This window comes from Oryx dammah, unplaced genomic scaffold (genome assembly GCF_014754425.2).
Source record: "Oryx dammah isolate SB20612 unplaced genomic scaffold, SCBI_Odam_1.1 HiC_scaffold_12, whole genome shotgun sequence".
Classification (NCBI taxonomy): Eukaryota; Metazoa; Chordata; class Mammalia; order Artiodactyla; family Bovidae; genus Oryx; species Oryx dammah.
The window spans coordinates 44,279,528-44,301,417 of record NW_024070196.1 but is presented as its reverse complement, the minus strand read 5'-3'; the positions used below and the strand labels follow the sequence as shown (position 1 = coordinate 44,301,417).

Below are 21,890 nucleotides of genomic sequence, written 5' to 3'. Positions count from 1 at the left end.
CTTGGAGAATTTAGAGCATTACTTTGCTAGCATGTTAGATGAGTGCAATTGTGCGGTAGTTTGAGCATTCTTTGGCATTGCCTTTCTTTGGAATTGGAATGAAAACTGACCTTTTCCAGTCCTGTGGCCACTGCTGAGTTTTCCAAATTTGCTGGCATATTGAGTGCAGCACTTTCACAGCATCATCTTTCAGGATTTGAAATAGCTCAACTGGAATTCCATCACCTCCACTAGCTTTCTTCATAGTAATGCTAAGGCCCACTTGACTTCACATTCCAGGACATCTGGCTCTAGGTGAGTGATCACACCATCGTGGTTATCTGGGTCATGAAGCTCTTTTTTGTACAGTTCTTCTGTGTATTCTTGCCACCTCTTCTTAATATCCTTTATTGGGCCCATCTTTGCATGAAATGTTCCCTTGGTATCTCTAATTTTCTTGAAGAGATCTCTAGTCTTTCCCATTCTGTTCTTTTCCTCTATTTCTTTGCACTGATCACTGAAGAAGGCTTTCTTATCTCCCCTTGCTATTCTTTGGAACTCTGCATTCAGATGGGTATATCTTTCCTTTTCTCCTTTGCCTTTCGCTTCTCTTCTTTTCTAAGCTATTTATAAGGCCTCATCAGACAACCATTTTGCCCTTTTGCATTTCTTTTTCTTGGGGATGGTCTTGATCACTGCCTCTTGTACAATGAAACGAACCTTTGACCATAGTTCTTCAGGCACTCTATTGATCAGATCTAGTCCTTAAATCTATTTCTCACTTCCACTGTATAATCATAAGTGATTTGATTTAGGTCATACCTGAATGGTCTAGTGGTTATCCCTACTTTCTTCAATGTAAGTCTGAATTTGGCAGTAAGGAATTCATGATCTGAGCCACAGTCAGCTCCCAGTCTTGTTTTTGTGGACTGTATAGAGCTTCTCCATCTTTGGCTGCAAAGAATATAATCAATCTGATTTCAGTGTTGACCATCTGGTGATGTCCATGTGTACAGTCTTCTCTTGTGTTGCTGGAAAAGGCTGTTTTCTATGACTAGTGCATTCTCTTGACAAAACTCTATTAGCCTTTGCCCTGCTTCATTTTGTACTCCAAGGTCAAATTTGCCTATTACTCCAGGTGTCTCTTGACTTCCTACTTTTGCATTCACAGCCCCGTATAATGAAAAGGACATCTTTTTTGGATGTTAGTTCTAGAAGGTCCTGTAGGTCTTCATAGAACCATTCAATTTCAGCTTCTTCAGCATTAGTGGTTGGGGCATAGACTTGGATTACTGTGATAGTGAATGGTTTGCCTTGGAAATGAACGGAACCATTCTGTCATTTTTGAGATTGCAGCCAAGTACTGCATTTTGGACTCTTTTGTTGACTATGAGGGCTTCTCCATTTCTTCTAAGGGATTCTTGCCCACAGTAGTAGATATAATGGTCATCTGAGTTAAATTCACCCATTCCAGTCCATTTTAGTTCACTGATTCCTAGAATGTCGATGTTCACTCTTGCCATCTCCTGTTTGACCACTTCCAATTCATGGACCTAACATTCCGGGTTCCTATGCAACATTGCTCTTTACACCATTGGACTTTACTTCCATCACCAGTCACATCCACAACTGGGCGTTGTTTTTGCTTTGGCTCTGTCTCTTCATTCTTTCTGGACTCATTTCTCCACTCTTTTCCAGTAGCATATTGGGCACCTACCAGTCTGGGGAGTTCATCTTTCAGTGTCCTATCTTTCTGCCTTTTCATACTGTTCATGGGGTTCTCAAGGCAAGAATGTTGAAGTGGTTTGCCATTCCCTTCTCCAATGGACCTCATTTTGTCAGAACTCTCCACCATGATCTGTCGGTCTTGGGTGGTCCTACATGGCATGGCTCATAGTTTCATTGATTTAGACAAGGCTGTGGTCCATGTGATCAGTTGGATTAGTTTTCTGTGACTGTGGTTTTCATTCTGTCTGTCCTCTGAGGGATAAGGATAAGAGGCTTATGGAAGCTTCCTGATGGGAGAGCCTGGCTGTGGGGGAAACTGGGTCTTGTTCTGATGGGTGGGCCATGCTCAGTAAATCATTAATCCAATTTTCTGTTTATGGGCAGGGTTGTGTTCCCTTCCTGTTGTTTGACCTGAGACCAAACCATGGTGGAGGTAATAGCGACCTCCTTCAAAAGGTCCCACGCATGCGCTGCCGCCTTCAGTGGCCCTGACCCTGCAGCAGGCCACCGCTGGCCCACGCCTCTGTCAGAGGCTCTTGGACATTCACAAGCAAGTCTGAGTCAGTCTCTTGTGGGGACATTGCTCCTTTCTCCTGGGTCTTGGTGTGCACAAGGTTTTGTTTGTACCCTCCAAGAGTCTGTTTCCCTAGTCCTGTGTAAGTTCTGACAGCTCTATGGTGGGGTTAATGGCGACCTCCTCCAAGAGGGCTTATGCCACACCCAGGTCTAGTACACCCAGAGCCCCTACCCTTTCAGCAGGCCACTGCTGACCTGTACCTCTGCAGAAGACACTCAAACACTCAAAGCCAGGTCTTGCTCAGCCTCTGTGGGGTCTCCTGGGCCACACAAGGTTTTCTTTGAGCTATTCGAGGGTCACTGGTGGGTATGGGATTTGATTTTAAGCGTGATTTCTCCCCTCCTACCATCTTGCTGGGACTTCTCCTTTGCCCTTGGAGGTGGGGTATCATTTTGTGGTGGGATCCAACATTCTCCTGTTGATGGTTGTTCAGCAGCAAGTGGTAATTTTGGAGTTCTCGCAGGAGAAGGTGAGCACATGTCTTTCTACTCTGCCACCCTGATCACCTGGTTATCACCCAGGTCACAATATGGAGCCACCTCCCATTTCCCCATTACACCACCATGTCCCTTTGCACACCCAGGGAAACCCTGTACCAGCTGCATCCTGCCATTTCTACTCTCGCGCCTGGTGCCAGGCCTTGGCTTTCTGCAGAGGAATGCTACCTGTCCCTCCAGTCCCCAAGGCCCCTGCTGCAGCCCTGCCCCACCTCACTGTCCTGACTCTTTCCAGGGCAGGCCCCGCCCCAGTGGCCCCGCCCACCTGACTCCTCCAGTGCAGGCCCCGCCCCCGTAGCCCTCGTGGCCGGCTCACCTGATGGGCGCCGCCTCGTCGCCGCGGTCCAGCCAGTCCTGGGGCGGGACGATGTACATGCACCAAAGGCCCCAGTTGTAGCCGTGGGCCGCGCTGGCGTATTGCTGCACCTCGAACGTATCGTACTTGATGTTGTCGATGGCTGGCAGGACGATCCGCCGGCGGTCCTCCCGGATCCGCGTAAGGGCGGGCTCGGCCCTGCAAGGAGACGCCGGTCCCTGAGGAAGGGCACGGATGCCAGGGACCCCCGTCCCGTCCCCCTAGGTAGGGAGCCAGGACCCAGCCGGCCACACCCGCATCTAATGTCGGGCTAGACCAACCCTGTGGAGGGTAGATCCAAGCGCTGCACCTCTGGAAGCCCCGGCGTCGTCTGGGCTGCACACTCGCCTGCCCGAGGTCTCCCTCTGCCCGAGGCAGCCCGTGGCTAACCAGCGATTGACACTAGGGATATAAACACCATCCAGGCCCCATCTCTGACATCTCTGATGGGCTGTCCTGGCTCCAGAGAGCCCTGTGAGTCAGCTCAGTCTGTCAGCAGGCCTGCCTCACAGCCTAGCTTTTCTGGCAAGCGAATCCTACTTCCTGGCAGGCCTTCCCTCCAGGGCTGGAAGGTACATTCATTTATAAGCAGGAATGGAGGCATGAATGTGCCACACCTTCTTGTAACACATTGGAGCATACCCGTGAACTAGAAAAGGAAAAAAAAAAAAAAAGTCCATGCCTCCAGGAGCTTAGGATATACTGAAGGGACAGAAAGGCTAACAAGTGCTGTTGTGCAGTGCACAACCTACACAACAGTATGTGGTGGGCCTGACTGAGTGGGTGTGGGGGACAGAGAAAAACGTATGAGTAAATGATAGGTTAGGAGGTGATATGTATTGCGACAGAAAAAGAGAGGAAAATAAGGGTGATTTGGAATTGCAGTTTTAAATAGGGTGTTCAGGGTAGGTTTCACTGGGTGATGAGCAGAGGTGGTGTAGGATGTAGCAGCTGGTTGTTGGGGAGGTAGGTGGGGTGCTGCACACAGAAGGAGCAGCCAGCGCTGAGCCCCTGGGATGTGCTGGTGTGCTTGGGAAGCAGGCCAGGCAGCTGGAGTGGAGAGATGGTGGCCGTGCAGGCGATGAAGGCGGAGAGGAGAGAGACCAGAGGACAAAGGCTGTGGGTTGTGAATTTTCAATGCAGGAGTCCCCAGGGGCAAACAGGTAGCGTTTCACTCTGGAGACGACCTTGTCTCCTGCAAGCATGAGATGCTGCCCAAGGGGCTGGAGTTCACCATGCTCATGAGCAGCCTGCTGGCTGGGGGACCAGAGAGATGAACAGGGGGACAGGGGCCAAGCTCAGGGAGGGACAGCAGGGCTGGGGTCAGGGTGGGAGCTCTCTGACCCTGCCTAGCCAGATTCACCCTATAGCCAGCCTTTCTTCCCGTCCTTCCAAGCGAGAGCCTGGTATTTACCTGCCTTTCAGCTTCATGAGGAGGATTAATTAATTACTGTTAGCAAAGTGCTTCAGAGATGAAAAGCTCTCTGCAAATGCCACATGTGCTAATAAGGCAGAATCTTTATGGAGGCAGTTCTGGGAGGGGAGGGCTATTTGCAGATGGATAACTGGGTTTTCAGTGGTAAAAATTAAAGTTACAGTAGTTTCAAATGGCATTTTGATGTGATAGACTTGTGACTCTCCCAAACGTCCTCCAAATACTCCAGGGAGTTTAACATACATGAGAGGGACAGAAAGGCCTTCGAGTACAGCTGTGCAGGGCACAACCTACACAACAGCATGCAGTGACCCTGGTGGAGGGCAGACCATAACATGTCACTACTGACAGAAGGTGACAGATGTCGTGGGAAAAGAAGAGTTGCTTCATGAGGGTGGCAGAGGAGAGGGAAATGGGGGCCAGCAGCAATGGCACCCCACTCCAGTACTCTTGCCTGGAAAATCCCATGGGCTGAGGAGCCTGGTAGGTCTCAGTCCACGAGGTTGCTAAGAGTCAGACCCAACTGAGCAACTTCACTTTGACTTTTCACTTTCATGCATTGGAGAAGGAAATGGCAACCCACTCCTGCATTCTTGCCTGGAGAATCCCAGGGATGGGGGAGCCTGGGGTCGCACAGAGTCGGACACGACTGAAGTGACGTAGCAGCAGCCGCAGGAGAAGTCAGAACTCGCATCTCGGTCAGGCACGCTCTGGGTCAGAACCAGCCCTGAGAACGCACTGGTGGTGCTGGGCTGGCTGAGATGTACCAGCGGGAGTGCAGGAGTGTGGAAGGAAAGGGCTCCATTCACCTGCCTACCAGGCACCAAAGCCCTGGTCCAACCAAAACAGCAGTTAGGAAACCCAGGAACTTTGAGAGGTCCCAAAGGCCAGAATCTCAGGGGCCCTAACTGGGGACACCTGGCCAGGCACCGTGGGACTTGATCAGCACACCCATCATGAACCCCTTCTCATCTCCCTTGAGGGAATATCTCAGTGAACCTTTTAGTTTAGGCTTCAGAGAGTTTAAAGATGTGACTTGGGAGATTTGATATAAAGAAGAGTGAGTTTTAGTTTCTCTCAAAATGGGGCAAACTGGCTACATGGGGCTGACTTTTCCCTGCTGCTCGGCTGGTAAGGGCTGCAGGCTGCCCCGGGTGAGGGGTTCATGCTCCCTGCCCACTGTGGACCCCTTGCATACCCTACCACTGTGGCTTTAACTTAAGGATCTTCGTGTGAGATCACACTGGGTGACCTGTGTGTGTGTGTGTTATGGCTCAGGTGTGTCCGACTCTTTGCAAGCCCATGGACTGAAGCCCACCAGGCTCCTCTGTCCATGGAATTCTCTGGGCAAGAATACTGGAGTGGGTTGCCATTTCCTTCTCCATGTGAAGACAGACACAGAGACTGGAGGGACGCGGTCACAAGCCCAGGGACTCCTGGAGCTTCCGGAGCTGGAAGAGGGGTGAATGGTGTCCTCCCACAAAGACTGGTCCACATGGAACCCGGGATGTGACCTTACTGGGAAACAGAGTCTTTGCAGAGGTAATTCAGTTAAAAAACCCAAGATGATATAACCCTGGATTGGGGTGAGCCGTGAATCCAAGGTGTGTCCTTCTAAGAGAAAGTAGAGGGAGACCTGAGACCAGGACACAGAGGCGAAGCCACGTGATGGCGGAGGCAGAGATGAAGGGATGCCACCACAGCCCTAGACGCCCGGAGCCGTCAGAGCTGGAAGAGGTGGGAGGCTCCTCCCCAAGGGCTTCCTGGGGAGCCCAGCCCTGCCTGCAGCTTGATTTTGACTTCTGGCCTCAGAGCTGTGAGAGAATGAATTTCTCTGGTTTTGAGCCACCAGCCTTTGGTCATTGTTATGGCAGCCCCAGGACATGCACTGGGTGACCCTCCCTCCACCTGTTCATGTCCCAGCCCCTCCAACACAGGTGGTCCCCTGGGGTCTCCGTCTTCAGTCCCAGCTGGGCACTTGTCTGACACCCATGTGCTGAAGCCAGCACTGTTCACAAGCATCCCTCATGTAACCTTGGCAACAGTCCAGCTCTCTAACATCACCAGTCAGTGCATGAAGAAACCAAGGCTTGCCTGGGGCTCAAACACTCGCATCGTGTTGGTGGCCCAACTGTCCTGTCCCAATCCTTCCCGCAGGATTGCCAAGCCCTGCCCTCCCCACCCAGTTGCGTTTATTCCTCTTGGGTCCTCTGCAGGGCCTGGCGGGAGTGAGGGCTCAGGGGGCAACTCCTAGATGCAGCCGCCAGAGAGGAAATTAGGAAACATACCAAGAGACCGGCGGGTGCTTTCCAGAAAACTTTGAAGCACATCCTTCTGTTCTAGCAACACATCCTCAGGCACCTGTTGTGAGAGCATCAGCCCACCGCCTGCCTAGGGAACAGCAGGGTCTGGATAGAGGCGCCAGGGCCACCTGCAGCTCTGAAGCCCCATGTGGAAATGATTCTGTTCTTAAGGCGTCACTGGCCACCTTTGGGCACAGCCTCATGAACATCCCCAGGCGAGAGAGCACAGATCCGGGGCCCCACCCTGAGACCCTGTATCCCACAGACCTGTACTTCTTGCCAGCTCTCAGGGGCGTCAGATGCTGCTGGTCTGGGGTTCACACTGAGCACCGAGGCCCTGCAGGGTCCCTGCCCCCCAGGGCACCTCTAGATCGTCCTGCACACGTGCTTGGGTGTCTCCCTGGTGTCCCGGCCACTCCCCTGTATCCCGGCCACTCCTCTGTGTCCCAGCCACTCCCCTGGCCAGATCCCCCTCCAGGTTTCTCATTAGAAGCCCACCTTGCCCCTGAATGGATGGGTGGGAGAAAATGGGCAGATGCTGTGTCCTAGGACTTTCTCATAAGGATGAGAAATTGCTTCCAACCAGACTTGGGTTTCTATTAACTGAGACCCGACAGACCACATTTCATATACATGATACCCAACCTTGTGTGTACCTCCCTGACCTAAGGTCACAAGCACATCCTCATTTGAACTGTCACCTGCTGGAGTGACTGGCCAATTCAAATTCCTTTGGGCACAAGGTGGGGAGACAGATCAGTCCTCATACACAGGCATCACAAACAGGGTTCTGGGTTCTAGGACCTGCACATGGAGTGGCCACATGTCTGGGCTCAGCTGCGCCCCTCTCACCCCCACCAGGCTCATCCTCTTTGCCCAGCTCCTGCAGACCCCACCCGACCCCACCCAGGGCACAGCCCCACTTGGCCCCAGGCCCCAGCCTTACCAGCCTGTGCTGAACTCCACATGGGCATCAAAGAAGCCGACGATGGGGGCCGTGGCGACCTTCCAACCCTGCAGCCGCGCCCGGATCAGGCCTTCCCGCCTGCTGTTGCGGACAATCTTCACCAGGCCCGGGTATCTTTTGCTGACGTATTGGTCCAGGTTGAGCTTGAGTTCCACTGCGGGGACACAGAGAAGTTTCAGGTATGGCACTGTGGGAGAGCCCGAGGCCACTGAGACCCACAGTCGTTGTGTGCTCCGGATCCATACTTCATAAACTTTAAGAGGACACACCACGGCTGGACGTGGCTCAAGGTGCTGGGGGGGACTTCGGAGAGATAAGACCCCACCTTGTGGAGCTGTGTTCCAGCGGGAGAGACCACGAGCTATCAAGCCAGATTGATCCAGACAGAAGCAATTGTTATGAGAATAAGAGAAAACGGGGCTGAATTACTCAGCTGTAGGAATGCAGTCCACGGGCAGATGGATGGATAAACGAAGTGTGGTGCATCCACAGAATGGAATATGGTCCGGCCTTAGAAAGGAAACTCTGACACATGTTACAAGGTAGATAAACTTGAGAACATGATGCTCAGTAAATAATCCAGTCCCCACAGGGCAAGTGCTGTGTGATTCCCCTTACATGAGGTCCCTGGAGCAGACGTGTCCATAGGGACAGAAGGCAGAATGGGAGGGGGGTGGGGAGTTAGTGTTTAATGGGGACAGAGTTTCATTTGGGGAAGATGAAAAGGTTCTTGTGGTATTGGTGGTGATGGCCGTACAATGATGTGAACGTCCTTGATACCCCTGAACTCTACAATTATTTTGTAAATGGTTAATTTTACGTTATGAGAATTTCAACTCAATAAGTCATTGAAAAAAATGGATGAGGGCCCAGGAGTCTTTGTGAGGAAGCTTCTGAGGGCTAAAAGTACAAGCAACAAAATAGGTCACAATAATAGCAAACATTAGCCAAAATGAAAGAAAAAAAAAGGTGGGGGGAAGGGAGTGGGTGTCTGAGTGGGGCGGGGGCTTCTCCAGGTCGGCGGGGCAGGGACAGGGGCGGCCTGTGGAGGGGACACGTGGGCTGTGACAGGACAGGGAGCTGGAGGGGAAGAGAGGAGGACATTACAGGCAAGGGAAAGGAGCAGTGTGGGGACACCCTTGGCTGCTCTCAGGGGTAGGGGAGTGGGTGGGGAGGAGGTGCAGGGAGGAGCAGAGGGCTTGGGGCTGGGCTCGGGGCTGCTCGGGAGGAGCCGAGAGGGTTTGAACCAGATTCTTGCTCCTGGGCCTTTGCAATACTCTCACGCCTTGGCTATGGGGACTACTTGCAGAAGACCTCCACCAGCCAGAGGCCTTCCCCCCACATGCCCCCCACCAGGCTCTAGTGGATACTCCCAGGAGGGCAGCATGGCCCCACGGAGGGCTCCCGCTGCAGAGCCAGTGGGTCCCGGAGCAGTGTCCCCGTGCTCTGCCCTGCCCTCTCCAGGCCTCATTCTCGCTCCCTTGACAGTGTGGGGCGGGGCTCTCCTGACGTAGACACAGAGCACAGGAGAGGCTGGAGCTCCTTCAGGCCAGGAGGGCTCTGGGGGGGCCTCTCCCCGCTTTCCTCCACCCTCCCCCTGCCTCCCGACTTGAGAAAGAGAGACTGCAATGACGGAGAGACCCAACAGTCACAGCTCAGTGCACCGGGACCTCGGTGTGGGAGCCGCCAGTAGTGAGGTCCATGCTCCTCTCTGCTTCTGCAGAGAAACAGATGAGGACAGGCTAGGAACCTCCAGACCCTTGTTGGGGGCTTGGAGCCCCATGTGCCTGGTGGGTGTGGATAAATGCCTGGGCTGGATGGAGGCTGACGTGGGGCCATGATAAGAGATCCCAGGGGCCCGCGCTCCAGCTGTGAGCACTGGCTCCTTCCCCATCAGCAAACCTCCCACTGGAGTTTTGTCCACAAACAAGAAGTGAAGGTGTGATTAGCATAGGGAGACTCAACACACGGGGGGCCTTTCTGGATGATGGCTGTAGGGGTTGCCACCCCGCCCAAACTCAGGTCCACCCAGAACCCCAATTGGAAATAGGGGTTTTGTGGATGTAAACAGTTAAGGGTCTTGAGATGAAAACCTTCTGGATTAGGATGGGCCCTAACTTCAAGGACGAAGGTCCTTATAAGAAGAGGAGAGACACAAATACACAAGAAGAGGGAAAGGTGTGGCCACAAGCCCAGGACACCAAAGATGCCAGCAGCCGGCAGAAGCAGGAGGGACCCTCTCCTGGAGCCTCTGGAGGAAACGTGGCCCTGCCCATATCCTGAATTCAGAATTCTGGGCTCCAGGGCTCCAACACGCTTCTCTCGCTGGGGTGCTGAGCTGGCCCCACTCACCATTATCACTGTTGTCATCCACCAGGATCACCTCCTTGAGGAGCTGGGAGGGCGTGTGGTTGACCACGCTGTGGACGGAGCGCAGAATGACTGAGAGGGCTTCATTGACAAAGATGAACACCACAGAGATCTGGGGCAGGTCGTCCGAGTAGGTCATCTGTCTGCATCTGCAAGAGAGATGGCATGGGGGGCAGAGGTCAGTGTCCGGACAGGATGAGGAGGTGGGAGCCTGCAGCCCCCAGAGGAGGCCCACTGGGACCACTTCTAAATCCTGCTACCGATGGAAGAGCAATAGGGATGCCACGGTTAGAAAAGGAATGAGCACAGGGAGAGAAACAGGGGGATGATGTTCATCTCAGAAACCCTAACTTCCACACTCTGCCCCTGAACCCTGCTGTCTCCTTGCAGAAAGACAGGGACATTGCACCTGTCAGGGATTAACGTCCCACTGAGATCACATGGAACATTTTTTGACACCCTTGGGAGGCATGAAGGAGAAGTGAAGGGGAGATGATCACCTCTTAGTGCAGTCCAGTGGAGGGTCCAGGAGAGCTCCAGCCTGGAGCCCACATCAGCCACTCCCCATGCTCAGCTCTATCTGTGCCCCAAGTGGTCATGGTGTTGGTGGCTGCTAGACAGAGGGCATCTACTGGGAAGGTCCTATGCTCAACAGACACTGTCCTCTGAAGTGCGATCTGAGTCACAGTGATGACAAGTACACAATTGTCAGATGAGGGCTGTTGAACTAGGAGAGGTGTCTGTATGGGACAGCCTAGTTGTGGCCTCCGCTTAACCTCAGCATCAAGATAAAATAGAATGATGAAGTATCTTCTCCAAAGGTCTTATCTTGGAAGTAGGGATGTGGGAGGGGAAATGAAGGGAGCAGGGAAAGCAAAATATTCCATAATTGAGCGTGGGATGAGGCCAGTGAGTGCCTGTTAATATAATAATACAGTGGAATAAATTCACAAGGGAACATGGGGAATTATCAAAAATAGAGAAGTGGGGGGAAAAGGAACAAAAATTGAAGTAGGTAATAAAGTAAGACAGAAGGAACTCAAGTATGTTGGCTGCTACAATAGATGTAAGTAAACTAATACTCTCTTTAAAATAGCAGAGGCTGTTCAATGAAGTTAGATACATACACACGAGTGCTCACACACATATGCGCACATTCACTCACATATTCATTCACACACAGCTCTGGTTTATGGTTTATAATGAACACAATTAAAATAGAGTGACTTTTTAAAAAAAGATTGGAAATATAAACAAGTGAGAAAGAGATGCCAGACAAATACCGCCTCTCTAAGCCAGACATTCAGCACAGATATCACATAGGATGGAGAAGGCTCTCTATGAAGGAGACAGAATAATTATAAACCGTTATCACAAAGTGAACTGGCCCCTGGGTATAAAAGGAAAAATTACTAGAAAAGTAAGGAGAGTTTGATGAAACCGTAAGTGTGCGTCACCTTTAGACTGGGCAGACTGAAAAAGTAAGACCATGAAGGAATTTACATAAAGAAGCCCCTATTTCCTTAGGCTCATAGGACATTTACAGAAAGTGGTCATGTATTTGCAAAACAGAGAACTTTAGATTTTTATGAAGCAGAAATTTCACAGGCTGGGCTGGGTCTGTGGGCCTGTGACCTGAGCAGTCCCACGGGGCCCACACTGGGAGCGACCCACTCCCCTCACAGCCTCCTCCTCATCCATCCATGTGCTTCCTATTCTCATCAGCTAACCAGTCATTAGGGTAGGGGTCACACTGCTCCAGTATGACCTCATCTTAACTAATTACACCTTCAACAACCCCATTTCCTATTCAGAAATATTCTGAGGTCCTGGCAGGTAGATTTGGACATCTTTGGGGGGACACATTTAGCCCATGATCAGTCATGCTTATCCCACAACTGGAGAAAGAGCTTTATTTAAAGATGGGGGTGTGGGGGGACTTCCCTGGTGGTCTAGTGGCTAAGACTCTACACTCCCAATACAGGGATCCTGGGTTTGATCCCTGGTCAAGGAACTAGATCCTACCTGCTGCAACTAAGACCCTGTGCAGTCAACAAATAAACAAAAATAAATATTAATAAAAATTAAAATGGGGGGGTCATTGCAGTTGTTGGGGGGCTAAGGGTGAGAACAAGGTAGAGCTGTTTGAGAAAGATGACCAATACTGGGCATAACAAACCATGATGATAACCAATAACTATAATAATCAATTATGAGAATAACTGATCATGATAATAAATAATAAGGGGGATAACTGATACTGATGATAACCAATTGTGATAATAACTAATACTAATGGATAATCAATCATGATGACAACCAATCAGGATGATAGCAACAGCTGAGGGTCTCCAGCGCACAGCGCTTACTCTGTGTATCTCAGCTCTCCAGCTCCCTCAGCTGCCCTAACAGAAATGTGAGGATCCTGGCAGTTAACTGCCCCCTCCTATAGTGAGTGCTGCCCTCAGAGGTGGTGCTGGCTGCCTCCAGCCAGAGGGGAGCGAGCCTTAAGGGGGGCCCTCCCTCCTGCCTGCTCCCAGCTGGGGTTAGAGCGCCTGCCTGACTCTATGACTAAGGAGAGCCCTGTATCACTGTCACATGGGTATGGGCTGCGGTGCTGCAGGGAGAGTTCATCACTCAGGAAAATGCTTTCTGACAAGAAGACTTCACTCCATTTTTCTGTAGAGGAAGAAAGTTGGAATGTACGATTTTCATGAACTTGCAAAATGTGTAAAACAGGAAAAAAAAACCAACACACCTTGAGGAAGGAAATCTATCTTGAGAGTGACCCTGGCTGCAGTTGCAGACAGGAAGGATGGGTTTGGAGGGGGAGCTCTTGGGGGCCTGCGGGGGAGGGGCTGCAGTGCTCCCCACTGCCTCCCCATCCCAAAGGCCTGGGCGCTTTCAGTCCTGCACCTTCTTCCCAGCCCACCATCCTCAGGCATCCTCATGTGGCTTCTTTAGGGTCTCTCGTCCCCCACTGCAGGCCCCCCCAAGAGCAGGCTCCTTCACTACTGTACCCCAAGACCCCAGAGTTGGTCACACAGTAGGGCTTACAAGCACTTGTTGACAAAGGGAAGAAAGAACAAGTAAATGGGTCATGCATGGCCGAGTCCTGACACTCATGGGCTCCCCCGCCCCCGTCTCGATGCACAACGACAGCAGGAACCTCCACTGTGCTCAGGGTGGGGAGGAAGCTGGCGGAGTCTGGAGGGTGTGGGAGCTCTTGTCCCCCTTCCTCTCCCTCCATGACCAGGTTAGGAGGCCAGGGACCTCTCCGGCTTGGCCACTGGGCCACAGACTTCTCTTCTAAAAGACGTTTCAACCGGCAACAGCCACCTGGCGCTGCCTGTGGAGAAGCCACCAGTGTCTGCAGCCGTCTCCTGGGGACACACCTCACATGAGACTCCTTCCAGGGGCTGGAAGCCGTACTGGCCAGAAGGGACGAGGTGCCCGCCCCCACGGCTTCCACTTGTGAGGGCACGGGGTTGAGGGTGAGCATGGAAACAAAGGTTTTGACTGCAGAGGATAGAGCGGGGTGACGGGGTGAAGAGTGGTCACAGGGAGGTGTCTTTGGACAAGGCAGTGGAGGAGGTGTGGGGGTCCCAGAACAGTCAGTCCATTTGGGCCCCGGAAACATACACCCAGATATTTATAGTCCCAGGTCCAGAGGCTGGAAGGCCAAGGCCGAGACTGGTCTCTGAGGCCTCGCTCCTTGACATGTATATAGCCATCTCCTCCCTGCATCCCCACACAGTTGTACCTGTGTGTCTGTGTCCAGATCTCCTCTCATAAGGACACCAGTCCTGTGGGATTAACCCCACTTTGCAGCCTCACTTTACCTCAGTCACCCATTTATAGGCCCCACCTCCACATACAGTCACATCCTGAGGTCCTGGGGTTAGGACTTTAACATATGGATTTGGCGGGGGACACACAACTCAGCCCACAGAAAAATCCAAAAGATAAGTAGGACTCAGCCAGGCAAGGACCGGTCCATTCCATTGGCTGGGAGTGTGTACAGCAGGTTTCCCATTGGGCGATGAGCTGTCTCACTTTATTGTTTGTCTACACTTAAGAAATCACACCCGTTGCAAACATTTGCAGTTCACAAATTGTTATTTAAGTTAGAAATCGTGCAATAGAGGTGGCTCATTTCTCTCCAGCACAAATTTGCATAAAAATAATCTGTTTTCCTTAGCATATAATCCCCTTCTCAGTTGGAAAATAAAATTGTTTGTGTTAAATATTGAGCAGAGTGTGTTCCCTGGCAGTTCAGTGGTTAGGACTCTTCGCTTTCACTGCTGAGGGCTCAAATTCAATGCCTGATCGGGGAACCAAGATTCCACAAGCTTTGCAGTGGCCACAAAAAATAAAACTTAAAAAAATAAATATTGTGCTGATAGAAGGGTTTGTTTATCACACACAAGTAGGTAAGATGTCAGTGAGGCAGTAAGAAACCTGTGCTAACCCCGCTGGAGATCAGGAATGTTACCGTCCAAAGTGCAGCCTCCCCTATGCTTTTCTTTAGAGTTTCTGATCCCAGGTACCCAGCCCGTGGCGCACATGAACTTGACCTGAGGCCAAGCCCCTCTGGCCCTGCCTTTGTACCAGCACAAGCTCCACTGGCCGCCGGGCCAGCCTGTCCCACGATGTGCCTGCTTCTCCTCCCAGCAGCAGCACTGTGTTTCCACATCTCTTTCTGTGCCTGAATCAGTTTCAGGGCTCAGTGTCCTCCCCGCCCCGCACTGGAGCCAGGGAGGGGCTGGATGTGATGGTGGAAACAAAACTGACCACCACGCGGCGGTCCTGGAATAAGTCTGTCTAAGTAGAACCAGAGGGCTCTTCTCTGTAATTAAAAGCCCTATTTCTGTCAGACAGAAAATAAACCAAGTTGACAGAGTTTGGAAAGAATCAGAGTTCAGCAAGAGGGCGGCTCTGAGAGCTTGTAATCACAGTGACCCAGAATGGGCCCAGGAGTGGGGCAGATGCAGGGGACAGAGAGGGGGACATGGGCAAAGAGGGAGAAGGACCTCCATCATCCCCACCCGGGGCCTCTGGAGGGGGAGGGAGACCCAGGGCACACCCACACGCTCTTTGCTCACTGTAAAACAGGGAAGACCGGGTGATACACTATAATGATCTCAACTTGACACTGAATGTGTTACATCAGCATAACATTTTTATGTTCAAACCCACAGTGGGGTGTCCCCACCCTTCCCTAGACAGTCACAGGTCAGGAGAGAGCAAGACCCTGTCTCCCTGACCCCCTCCCTCCTGCTACGACCCTCTCTGCTCCCCTTTGCGATGAACTCATCCCTTTCCAGCCCCACCTCCTCTGGCAAAGCCTTGGCCTTGACTTTGGTCTCCCCTACCTCTCCCTTGACCCTCTTCCTGCATGTGCTCACCACCCACTAAGAAAGGCACAATCTCTAGGATGTGAGCTGGGTCCCCTCTGACCTGACCTCTGTATTTTTCCTCTTGCTCACCTGATGGCCCCTCATGGCCCCTCAAGAGCACAAGAGTCTGCCCCTGCCTCAGGGCCTTTGCATGCCCTCCCTGCCTGGTACTCGTCTCCCCTATGTGGCCACATCACTGACTGCTACTCTGCCCTGCCTCCCAGGCTGGGAGCCCCAGGCAGGGCTTCCAATTTGTCTGGTCACTGCCTCACCAGCACCTAGGACTGCAGACGCTCCAAAGGCTTTAATACATATCATCACAGCTCCTGGTGGATTCAAAGGTGGGCTGTGAGATGCACGTTTAAAGCTATGGCTCATATGGACAAACCTCTGGATAATTCTGTATGGGGGAAACATCAGAAGTCTAAACGTGAGTGAGGTTCGAGCTGAATTTGAGGATACGTGTGCACGTATACCCCACATGGGCACACGCATGCCCACACTCACACATGCCACACACACCCATGAGCCCTTGACAGAGGAGTTGTGTACCCCCCTTGGGGGCATTTGCCTTATTCGGGGGACTCTTCAATCCCTGCTGCACCATGAGTAATCCATCCAGACCAGGTTTTCCCAGTCTCAGCACTCTGGAATTTTGGGGCAGGATAATTTGGTTAATTCTCTGTTGTGGGGGCTGTCTTGTACATGGCAGTGTTTAGCAGCATCCCTGGCCCCCACCCAGGTTGAGACAATCCAGAGTGCCTCCAAACATCTCTAAATGTACCCTGAGGTGACATTACCCAGTAAGGAGCCCTGGTCCAGGATCTGAGGTCTGACCCTGTAGCGCTTGAATTCGACAACCATTCTAGCATCATCAGGCTCTCGGCACCCATCCCAGTGTGCCTGGTGACTGACACCTGTTGCAGTGCAACTCTCTTGAGGTCCCTCCCTCCCCCTGAAAATGTAACGCCAGCCAGAGTCCTGTCCATCCTGTCTCAGGCTGAGGACATTTGCTGTGGTCCAACTCAGCCCCTTCCTCTTCCCCAGTAACACATGAAGTCCACTTCCCATCATCACATTCTAAGTCTCAGCCCCTGGACGCAGTGAGGGACGTGACTAGGCCTGAATCAGGCGTTTCACCCATAGCCTCAGGAATAGACACACAGAGCCACAGAAATGTTGTCTGAGGCCTTGGGGAGATAAGATGTGAGGCTGGAGCAGCTGCATTCATTTTGCTTCCAGTGGTCAGGCTGAAGCCATGAGGCAAGAGCAGAGCAGAGAGACGGTGAGATATCAGGTCCAGATGACATCAGCTGATCCTCAAATCCAACTTGACGTGAAGCCAGTGCTTCCTCCAGACTTTGTAGTTGCAGGAATCATATACCCCCTCCCTGTCTCTCCTTTTCTCTCTCTTTTGCCAGTATAAGACAGTTTGAGATGGATTTTCTGTCACTTGTGATGGAAGGAGTCCTGATCCAGCACAGGTCCTAAAATGTGCGTGATGCAGGGATGCACTTGTCTGAAATCAAGGATGCCCCTCAGGAGGGGTCTGCCTGGCTGCAGCATCCTGGAGTCCCTGAGCATGCAGAGAGGGGAAGACAGGGGAGCTGGTGGGTTCAGTGCTCACAGGGGTTAGCCTGGCCACTGCCTTGGAATGTCCCATAGCACATTCCATCTCAAGATGTCCCTGTCCAGGTGAGCTAGGGGCTTTTATCATATTGTTGGTGGAGATGACACCAGCTGCTTCATCCTAACCCTGTCCTTGTCTGGGACAGACACAGTCCCAGCTCGGAACCTTGGTTGCCTCAAGAGGAGGGGAGAACCAACTGCAAACCCCCTCAGTTAAATTCTCAGCAAACTCCCATCTCCAAGATTCAGGTGTCCCCATCATCTTGTGAGGCAGAGACTGAACAAAGCAAACTCTGCAGGGGCTCTGAGAAGGAGCAGGAAAGCATCCTTGCCTTTCATGGTTCACAGGAGAGACACACAGCAACTTAGGACACATGAGGGGAAGTCTGCTAGGGACCCTGGGAAGCTTCCTCTGTTCTTAAAGAGCAACAAGATGTAGGAACGTATTTATTCTAGCCCTTTGGAAATTTGACTTATGAAGATGTGATGCTGAGCACTGCAGCAGCTATATTGCGACCAGGAGGAGCATAAGCCCAATGCACTGAGTGTGGCAGAGCAGAAAGTCGGAAAGTGTAGAGGCCCCTGGTGATGTCACTGAGCCACCAATGCACAGCTTTGACTGCCCCCCGCCCCAAGCCTGTGGACTTCTTGTTATCTGAGATTAGGAATTCCATTATAGTTGCAGCCACTCCTGAGTTGCTGGGTTTTTCACCTGGAAGCATTCTTTCTGACAAGGAACATCCATTCTTTTTAGGGGGAATCCCATTTCTACCTTGAAATGTCATCTAGCCCCTGTACCTGCAAATGTCACCCCACGACAGTCTGAGATGGGTGTTCTGGCAGATTATGCTTTCCAAAGATGCTGCAACATCAGCTCCCAAGCCTCCTGGCACTTTGCCTCCCTCCCCTCGAACCTCAGGGGCTCAGCAGCCTCTTGCCAACAGAACACAGGCAAGGGATGCCACTTGGCTTCTGAGCTGAGCCATGAAGAGCAACAAGGTTTCGTGTGCCGGGACTCTGTGCTGGGGCCAAGTGGTACCACAGAGGGAAGCGGACTCTGCCCTGGCTGCCAGGCTGTGAGGAGGTGCAGGCCATGCAAAGGGGCCTTGCGTGGGTGCTCGGTGGACTGCACATCTGCTGGCAGGCATGTATATGATGGCACTCCCAGATGATTCCAGCCCCCATTGGTGAGCCCCCCCGCCAACATCACTCCTTCCCAGAGCAGTCCCAGAAGGCATCACTCAGAGTCAATTTCCTCTGCACCCGGTCTGACCCCTTGCCTCCAAGTCCATTAACACAGCTGACTGAGCAGCAGCTGTAACTGAGACAGGTATGTTCCCCAAAGCCTGGCAGTTCCATCTTTCTCTTGGACACATGGCATACTGCACGGTGCTGGGCACACAGTGGAGGCTTCCTGCAGGCTGGCGGGCTTCACACTCGCCCCCACGCCCGCCAGACCACAGTTGCAGGAGGGGTTGGGCTGTGTGCTCCGTCCCCCGCCCAACAAGAGGCTCTGATTCAGCCTTTGCGTGCCCCACCTGGAGCCAGAGAAGTCAGACGTCCTCAACCACCAAGCCGTTTGGCAGAGGATTTATAGACCCAGAGAGCCGCAGGCGGTTATGAGCTCTCGAAGCCACTTCCGAGGTCGTGGCTGGAATGCGCAGCAGGCAGTGTCCCGGCTGGCCTCACGGGGAGCGGGGCCATGGCAGTGACACTAATGGAAATTTATGGGGACGCCCTTTGTGCCGCTGGAGAGATAAACGCAGGATGGAGAGGGGATGAAGAGGCGGTGGCTTCCCAGGGGGACAGCAAGCTTCGCCTGGTGACAACAGGACACACATCCATCTCTGGGCGGAGGAGACAGGTCTGGGCTGAGCATAGGCCGGGGAAGCTGAGACTGATGTTTCAGGGAACAGCTGCCAGGAGGGTTCTAGGAAGCCTGTCACCAAGGCAGCGGCATCTGCCTGCTGGGTCAACATGCTCCTGCCCTCTCGGGGACATCAAGGTGAGCCTGGAATCCCCACCTAGCTAGGCCCACCACAGTGCCCAAGGCAGGATCCTGATGGGCACAGAGGCAGAGCAGCCCCTACAGAAAACCAGCATAGATGAGGCTGCTGGGGAAGGTAGGAACTGGAGACCAGCAGGATGAGAAACACCGGAGCCTCCTGCTTGGGTCTTTCCAAGACTGAGTCCATCCTTCTGTCCAGGGAGTTGGCTACAGGACCTCCCAGAAACAGTATGTATGTGCACACACACGCATTTGTGTGCATACACTGCACAGATGTATAAGCACACATGCACACAAGAAATAGTGAAGTGAAAGTCGCTCAGTCGTGTCCAACTCTTTGCGACCCCATGTCCATGGAATTCTCCAGTCCAGAATACTGGAGTGGGTAACTGTTCCCTGCTCCAGGGAATCTTCCCAACCCAGGGACTGAACCCAGGTCTCCGACATCACAGGCAGATTCTTTATCAGCTGAGCCACCAGGGAAGCCCAAGAATACTCGAGTGGGTATCCTATCCCTTCTCCAGTGGATCTTCCTGACCCAGGATTGAACTGGGGTATCCTGCATGGCAGGTGGATTCTTTCTTTACCAGCTGAGCTACCGAGGAAGCCCACACACAGAGTCAGACACAACTGAGCAACTTTCACTTTCACACAAGTAAAATACTATACAAACACACATACACACGACACAGATGTACACACATGTATTACACATGCCCATGCGTGCATTCTCACGCGGGCACACACAGGGCACCTTGCACACGGCCACACACCGTGGAGGTGTTAACGGCTCACATTTTATTTATTTATTTTTAATGATTTTTGGCTCTACTGGATCTTTGTTGTTGATGGAGGGCTTTCTCTAGTTGTGGCAAGTAGAGTTAATCTCTAGTTGCAGTGCCCAGGCTTCTCATGGTGGTGGCTTCTCTCGTTTTGGCTCTCGGCTTTAAGCACCAGCTCAGCAGCTGTGGCACAAGGACTTAGTTGCTCTGAGGCATGTAGGATCTTCCCGGACCAGGGATGAAACCCTGCCCCCCACATTAGCAGGCAGATTTGAGGGAAGCCAAATGGCTCACATTTATTGGAGGCACCTCCGCGTGGAGCTAAGGGCAAGCACAGATCAAGTACTCACTCTTCCACATCCAGGCCCCCACTTGCATGCAGTAAGCAGCTGCAGCCTGACTTGCACAAACCCTCGGAGAGACACATGGGCTGCAATGCATGATCTTGACACCACATATTTGAGGAGATCTGAGCACACACAGGAGAAGGCAATGGCACCCCACTCCAGTACTCTTGCCTGGAAAATCCCATGGACGGAGGAGCCTGGTGGGCTGCAGTCCATGGGGTCGCCACGAGTCAGACATGACTGAGCGACTTCACTTTCACTTTTCACTTTCATATATTGGAGAAGGAAATGGCAGCCCACTCCAGTGTCCTTGCTTGGAGAATCCCAGGGATGGGGGGAGCCTGGTGGGCTGCCATCTATGGGGTCTCACAGAGTCGGACACGACTGAAGTGACTTAGCAGCAGTAGCAGAACACACACACCTTCAGAGCTCAGAGCAAAAGCCAGTCAGAAACAGAATGTTGGGCCATGCAGAGAAAGACCCCTCCCACATTCCGCTCATAAGAGGCCTGGTGGGAGAGTCACACTTGGAATTGTGGGCTGAAGGGCATGGTCGCTATCCAGGTCCCCTGAGGCCTGCCCACACCCAGGAAAGCGAGTGGACTGCACCAGTGGCCAGGCTGCAAATCCCTGGGTGCAATGCTACAGAGGAGCCCTGGGCCTCCTGGAGTGCCTCTGTCTGGCAGCAAGGTCCATCAGGGCCCAAGTGCATGACCTTCAGGGCCTATGACCTCCGGTACCTCCAGGCCCTCCCTCAGACAGTCCCTGAGGTTGCTGGGCCAGAGGCCAATGACCCTTCACATGCAGGAGTCCAGCCCAGAACCGATGTCTTCATTCTGTTGCTCCAGAAGCCCCAGCAAGGTCTCTGAGGATGCTCGGTGAGCCCATGGGGAGGACGGTGGAAGGGAAGGGAAACACGGGACCCCAGCTGTTTGTTCATCCAGTCCCACATCGACTGGGCCCTGCTCTGCCATCCAGCACATCCCCAGCTGAGATGGAGCCACAGGGGAGGTGGCCCTGCTTCTCCTGTCTCCTGAAACTAATAAAGCCTTAGACCCTATGCTGCTAGGGGACCAGATGGTTCCAAGGAAGAGCCCAGTCTGCAGGAGAGCAAGAGGGTGGGGGTCTGTTCCCAGCAGTGACCATCCCACGCCGAGAAGCAGGCTCACCTGATGGGTCCCCGCCCCGCCTAGACACCTCTTTCCCTGAGCACAGATGAGGCTCCGGGGGCTCTGGGAGCTGGTGGGAGGGGAAGAGGGTCAACTGGCTGCAGCAGTTCCACCGGAGGAGAAAAGAAACCGGCATGTTTCCATGACAACCCCACACTTTCCATCCCATCCCATCCGTCTGGGACACGCCTCCACTTGCAGAGCCTCAGCCCTCCAACAGCGGTGTCGGAGCCACTGTGTGGAGTCGGATCGGCATGCGGGGCCTGCCTCCAGTGCCTCACAGTCGCCATCCACTAAATCTGCCCTTATTAAACTTGACAGCCAAGCCGTGCGCAGCGGAGACGAC

General features: G+C 52.7%; 1 protein-coding gene across 1 annotated transcript in view; it reads right to left on the bottom strand.

Annotated features, from left to right (window-relative positions):
- GALNT9 (polypeptide N-acetylgalactosaminyltransferase 9) overlaps positions 1-21,890 on the bottom strand; it is a 124,440-nt gene that overhangs the window by 61,191 nt on the left and 41,359 nt on the right. Inside the window, exons 3-5 of the mRNA XM_040251568.1 lie at positions 10,194-10,360; positions 7,821-7,995; positions 3,098-3,295 (exon numbers count right to left, since the gene is read on the bottom strand). Coding sequence (XP_040107502.1) covers positions 3,098-3,295; positions 7,821-7,995; positions 10,194-10,360 — 540 coding nt within the window. The remainder of the gene's footprint in view (positions 1-3,097; positions 3,296-7,820; positions 7,996-10,193; positions 10,361-21,890) is intronic.